The following is a 6,483-nucleotide window of genomic DNA, read 5'->3' as shown; positions in this document are numbered from 1 at the left end:
TCGGCTGCGGACGAGTGGGCTAAGGTCGGGTCGGGTGGTCTCTTCTCCGAGGCGCTTTTGGCGAGTAGCAATGTCGTGGTCGCCTCTGATGAGAGCAGTGAGGAAGGTAGGGCTGGGGCTGCCGGGTCGTTGTTGTCTTCGAAGCGCTCTCAGGGGTTGATCTGGGGCCTGTGAGGTGGGTGTGTGGGTCCTTTGGCTGGGAAGGGGCCCTTCAGTTGAGGCCTGACAGAGTTTTTTTTCTCCCACTTTTGTTTGGCAAGAGGAGTCTGATTTTTATTTTTTATTTTCCCTTTTGTGAAGGACTATTCAGGGTTAAAACTGCATTCCAAATGGGCTTAAAGAGCAGATTTTCATCAGATTTTTAACAAGCATTGATATGTTTCAGTCTGCTTTGATCCTTGTAGTGGAAGAGAAGTAATGATTTGTTTACCCAACTGTCAAATAGCCTTAAGTTTATACTTTTCCTGTTAAATTCCATGTAGAGGACTATAACTTCTCCATAAAATGCTCTGGTTAAATCAGTATTTTTATATTAATTTGGAGGTTACTTGATCACAGAAAAATAATAGCAGTAGAGAACTGGAGTAGAAATGAGAGAAGAGTGTAGATGAGTGTAAGCGCTGGGCAGCGTTGTGAATATGAGTTCATTTATCAAGTAGGTGGCATACTTCTGATGTAAACTTTACTTCCACCTTTCCTTTAACATTTCTATCTCTTTCACGATAAAAGTTTTGCTAAAGTAAATGTAGTGTAGTGTAAATTAAGGTAACGCACAGGTCAATCACTTTCAGGTTGATTCTCCTCATATGTGGCTGGAGGGGCAGCATTATTTGAAATTGTAAGATATTGTAGGAAGTATAAGATAAATAAAAATCCCTCAGTACTTCTTTAGAAGCCCACTATGCCTGAGAGTGAGATTAGTTCTGCTTTTATTAAGTATTTTACATTAAGCTCTATGACACAGTTACCATTTCAGATAACCAAAATTTAGATCTAATTATTTTTTTCGGTGCTATGGGATATGCAGCATAGAGCACAAAAGTTCATTTTAAGAAGTGTTCATTAAAAATTTTCTAAATCAAATCCCTTGATACCTACGGTTATATGGATTTTATTGTATGTATATAGGAATATGCTACAGGTGAAAGAAGTTTTAAGGTCATGAGGCCACACTGCATAGCTGTGCTGATAGAATGTTCTTTAGCTACGTCAAAAATGTTAAAGAACTTTTAAAATTAATTAGGCTGGTATTTTATGGATCACTTCTGGAAATGTAGCACTTCCCATGCTAACAAAGTATTTTAAACAATGTTAATTCAATATGGAAATGCATCTTTTTGCCTTCAAAAATACTTTTTTCTTCAAATTCTACTGTTTATTATTTTTAGATATTTTCTTTATGAATAGCATTCTTTAATAAAGATGTCTATTAATAAGGATCCTTGATAAAGGTGAGAAATTAAGTGAAACTGAGATAACATTGTTATTTTGCAGAACAACAGTACTTTGAAGTAGAAAAGCGTCTGGCTCAAAGTCAGGAGAGACTTGTAAATGAGACACAAGAATGTCAAACTCTCCGTGAGGAGCTTAAAAAACTTCGTAAGTATAAGTGCACATCCTTGAGATTGGACAGGATATTCATTCTTTAGTCCAATGTTATGCTGAAATGCTTTACATTTTAAATGCGAGTTGCAAATCCATGCATCAACTACATTTGTTATTTCTGCAAGTAGAGAGATGTTTTGCTTTTGTGTTCAAGTTGGACTTTTTTTTTTCAAATGGAATTTTTGTTCTAATGGAAAAAAATTCCTTTCATTCTGATTTTTGCGGTAATAGTAGTACAGTGGGTTATGTGTTGACCTTCATGACAAATGCCTCTGCTCTAAGGATTGCATTAGTTGGCCACAATACTACCCTGTCCATCCATAGTGAAGTCTTGAATTTTTCTCTCTCTCTTTTGATGTTAAGGGAAATTTTGACTTAATTGCAGCTGGAGAGTGAATTCTGTCATTATGTTACAGCGGAGGTCCCTCACTACTCTTTCTTCTTATCCAACAGATGAACAATTGAAGTCACTGAATGAGAAGAATAAGGAACTGGAAGCTGCTCAGGATCGTAATGCAGCCATTCAGGTACTGGAAGAAATAGACGATCAGTTGAAAGACTTTGGTTCACCTGTCTCCTTACAGCAAGGAATGCAGTCCATTTCCAAACTGGACTGTATCAATATCAGTACAAATATGTACTGATGTACATATTTACATGTCTGTATGGCTGTGTGTACCGGAAAATTGTGTGGTTTTTTTAAATAAATGCTGATGTTTTAGCAAACTGAATTACAAGTGAATGTATGTCAGAGCAGATGCTTTTATTTCAGTTTGGATAGATTGTTTCGTTGTAGCTGAAACTTTTTGTGAAGTGACTTTTAAGCTGCACCTCAAAAATCAGATAAAGGTGTAAAGAAGAGTTCTGGGTTTTTTCTCCTGTTCTTTTCCACACCCTGGCACACTTTTCCATGCTCAAAAGTCGTGGGGTTGCAGGATGAGTCACTTCAGCTGACTGATCCAGCAGAACACCAATTTTGGAGCAGGAAGCAAAAACATTATCATATAGATTGATTTCTTGATAATGAGAAGACGAATCTGATTGTTTCCCCAGAGCGGCTTACCTGGGACTAGCTGAAGTGGTTTGTATTGACACCTTAGAAGGCAGAGGCAGTACTATAGCCTGTAAATGATCCAAGACTATTGACTTTGATTTGATTTTGATACTGATTTTTTGCATGTGTTCATTCCTTGGTTATTCTGTTATCTCTTTTATTTAACCAAATAAAACTTTCCATGAAGTCTTAATTATCAAAACTACTATTTTACTATTGCAAAGAATAGTAAAATTAGATGCAGTTCTCAACAGGTCCTGTTGCTTGTTTTGGATTTCTGTTAGGCCTTCAGTTCATTTCATCTGCTCTAAGTTCAACAATTTTCATTCTAATCTTCATTCAAATACAGCTAGAGCCAGAGAGAGTCTTGGACCTCTTTATGCCAATTGAAAAGCAAAGGCATGAAAGCTACCTAATCAGTATGCTGGTCATGGAAGCTGTCTGATAACTTCTGTCATCTTTGCTGCCTAATTTTATGTGATAGTGGCATTTTACGTTTAAGCATAAAGGGCCAGCTGGACCTTAGTAGCTCAGTGATTTACGGGGGAGGGAAAAAACATTAATTGGAATGTGTTGGCTATTAGGCACTAGAAGAAAGAGGTACATTAATCTGCATTTGTTTGAATTATTTAAAAAAAAAACCAACCAAACAGCATGTTTTCATGCGACATAGTTCGGACTGATTCAGCTGCCCACTATAAAAGCCTCTTATCCCAGTTTTCAGTTGGCCAGGGTAACTGACATGTGGCTTAGCATGCTTCTCTGTGATAAGTGTAAATAGAGATTCTAAACTGTTACAGAAAGCTGATCACGTTTCTTTATTGCTCTCTTGCAATTTTTTTCAGAGCCATTTAAGTAGAGAAAAAGAAGAACTGGAAGCTGAAAAGAGAGATTTGGTTCGATCAAGTGAAAGACGATCTCAGGAAGTTGAACACTTAAACGGTATAGCCAAGAACATACTAACAAAGTACTTCCAATGATTTTGCCAAGTAAAAGACATGCTTGAACAACTGAACTGGTTTGGAGTATCCTGTTTGTATAGGCAGCACCAAATAATGGATTAGCAGGAAGTAGTATTTAGAGAAAAGGAAACAAGGCAGGAAATTACATGCTAATTGCAGAAAAACACAGAAATTTGTTGTTTGGTTTTGTAGATATAAAAACATACAATACCTTATTGCACAATATACAGTTACATACATTATATCTTGCATGTTCTCATTCTTTACAATTTAGTTAAGCTAAGTAATTAGAATTGTTACTAGCTTTTTTTAACGCTGATTTCTCTCCTCCTTCCTCCAGAGGATGTTAAACGCTTAAATGAAAAGCTTACAGAAGCAAACACAGAAAAGGTGAAACTTCAGTTAAAGTTGGATGAACTTCAAACATCAGATGTTTCCATGAAGGTGAGTAATACTTTATATGCATAGTATGTGTTAATGTTCTAATAAGTAGTTTACCTGTGATGTAATCATAATTTTGTCACTATTGACTTTGAAAGTAGGTCAAGTGTACTCCTGTTATTTATAACAAATTATTTTATTATAGAATTGGTGTCTGTGAGTGGAAGTGAGACATACATTTACGGAAGGCAAGGGGGCAACATCAAGTTGGGCAAGCAAGTCCAAGCCTCATTGGTGGCAATGGTGGGTGCTCCTACCCACCCATTAAGGCAGGTAGAAAGGAGAGAAGTAATTATTTGTGGAGCCCCACCATTTCTCTGTGGGCAGAATAAACTCCAGAAAGAGCTGAGAGAGAGGAGAAAAGAGAAGGAAAATTTTGATACCTTAATTTATTTCCTTAAACTAGATACTAATCTAGTTCATGTTCCCAGCTAACATAAACTTTGAGTTAACTAACTCAAGTTTCAAGAAGTTATTGTAGTTTGAGACTGGTAAGTTATTATTACCAATGTAATAAGGAACACTGCCTGTCATTTGGTGCTATTTACTAAACTACAGTACATTTTTGCTACTCCTACTCTGATCATAGGACTTTGATTAGCTGCTTTATTTTCTGTGGAAGCAGGACAATTACTCTCTGCAACTTTGTTTCTAGTACCGTGAGAAAAGGTTGGAGCAAGAAAAAGAACTACTACAGAATCAAAACACGTGGCTGAATGCTGAGTTGAAAGCCAAAACAGATGAACTTCTACATACTGCCAGGGAGAAAGGCAGTGAAATCCTGGAGCTTAAATGTAATCTGGAGAACAAGAAGGAGGAGGTAGTGTAATTACTGAGTGTTCTTGCCATTTCTTATGAATTATACTTCCTGATTAACTGTATTAAACAAAACCTAGTGCTCTAATAACTGTATTCAGGTTAAAAAAATAGTATGCTTTGCAATTAATAAGGTGGTGGTCTTTTTTTTAACTTGTGGTTTTTAAGGAATGCGTATAGTTAACCATTATCTAGAATAGAAAAGCCAAAGATTTTAATTATAAGCTAGAAATTTTAGAGTTGCTGATAACAAAACTATATAATGGTATAATGCTATTAAAATGTGTGCAAATACAGTTCTTCATAAGGGAAAGAGGCAGAAGGATCTAACTTAACTTTCTTTGTGGAGTGGGGTGATGAAATTTTTGTTTTCCTACAGCAAAATATATGGCAGAATCAGTGGCCATATTTCAAAAATACTCGGCTTCAGTGACCTTCTGTTTGGGTACCTGAGCAATTTCTTTAACAACTGGGACAATTGGTCAGGTTTTCTGTGGCACTTAGCTCCCCTGAGGCTTGTGGGTTTATTTGTTTATGCATAGAGCAATTTGGGGATTTTCACTTTTTCATTAACTGAATGCATGGGAGCAAAGACTGTTAGAAAATGTAACCATTTATGCTCCTCTTTCTGGAACTTCTGAGGTTTTTTTTGAAGTAGAAAACAATGAGATGGGTATTTTCCAAAAGAAACTGGGCTAGAAAGACACATTTATACATGGTGTTCTCATTTATTCTTTGAACAGGTTTCTAGAATGGAGGAACAGGTAAACAGCTTAAAACAGTCAAATGAGAATCTTCAGAAGCATGTGGAAGACCTTTTGAATAAACTGAAGGAGGTAAGACAACTTGAAATATATGTGAAATGGCATTACAGTTGCTTCTACAAATTAAAAAACAGAATGTATGAAATAGAAATAGTAGAATGCTCCTCCACCTGGTTTTTTCTTTGATTTACTAGGCAAAAGAACAGCAAGCTAGTATGGAGGAAAGATTCCACAATGAACTGAATGCCCACATGAAATTATCCAATTTGTATAAGGTGAGTTTGTTGATTCTGGTTCTGTTGTAAGTGTCTGTTAGTATTACTTGGGACTGAATCTTAGCATTAAATGTAATGCAAGCCAGTTTTGTTTCCCCTCGCCAAGTCTGGATGTGGGGAAGACTAACTTCCATTACAAAACATTGTGAAACATCCAAAACATTGTTTTCTTTGCTGCTGTCTTAGGCAGCATTTGAAATCTCACATCACTGGCATCATTTTGTAGATTAGGCAAAACTGGGGTTAAAATAGTAATTTTATGCTCACTGTTTTGAGGCTTTGTTTGTATGAATGTGGTTCTATTGGGAGGGAAAGGTTTGTAAAGTATGACTGTGCAAGACAATTTTCTGAGTTTGGTTAGTAGAAGTTCATTTCAAAAAACACTGCAAGTGTTAGTGATCCGATTAAGCTAAATGTCATGTATTGTGTCAATAAGCACAATCTAAACAAGTAATTTTTGTTTGTTTTGTCGATTCAGTGAAAAATATCCTGTAGTGTATTGATTAAAGCAAAGTCAGCTAAAGAGGACAACTGATTGCTCTTTAGTTTACACATATTAGATTCAC

The 6,483-nt window shown here is 36.2% G+C and overlaps 1 protein-coding gene across 1 annotated transcript in view; it reads left to right on the top strand.

The window, feature by feature from the left end:
• The window catches only part of LOC104163107 (nucleoprotein TPR-like), a gene marked incomplete at its 3' end in the record, with an annotated part of 32,860 nt that overhangs the window by 310 nt on the left and 26,067 nt on the right, over window positions 1–6,483 (top strand). The window contains exons 2-8 of the mRNA XM_009701994.1: window positions 1,495–1,599; window positions 2,059–2,132; window positions 3,505–3,601; window positions 3,962–4,065; window positions 4,718–4,882; window positions 5,622–5,714; window positions 5,837–5,917. Of these exons, the coding sequence (XP_009700296.1) occupies window positions 1,495–1,599; window positions 2,059–2,132; window positions 3,505–3,601; window positions 3,962–4,065; window positions 4,718–4,882; window positions 5,622–5,714; window positions 5,837–5,917 (719 nt within the window). The remainder of the gene's footprint in view (window positions 1–1,494; window positions 1,600–2,058; window positions 2,133–3,504; window positions 3,602–3,961; window positions 4,066–4,717; window positions 4,883–5,621; window positions 5,715–5,836; window positions 5,918–6,483) is intronic.

This window comes from Cariama cristata, unplaced genomic scaffold (assembly GCF_000690535.1).
Source record: "Cariama cristata isolate BGI_N322 unplaced genomic scaffold, ASM69053v1 scaffold10176, whole genome shotgun sequence".
Taxonomy (NCBI): domain Eukaryota; kingdom Metazoa; phylum Chordata; class Aves; order Cariamiformes; family Cariamidae; genus Cariama; species Cariama cristata.
This window is presented reverse-complemented; position numbering and strand designations above follow the sequence as displayed.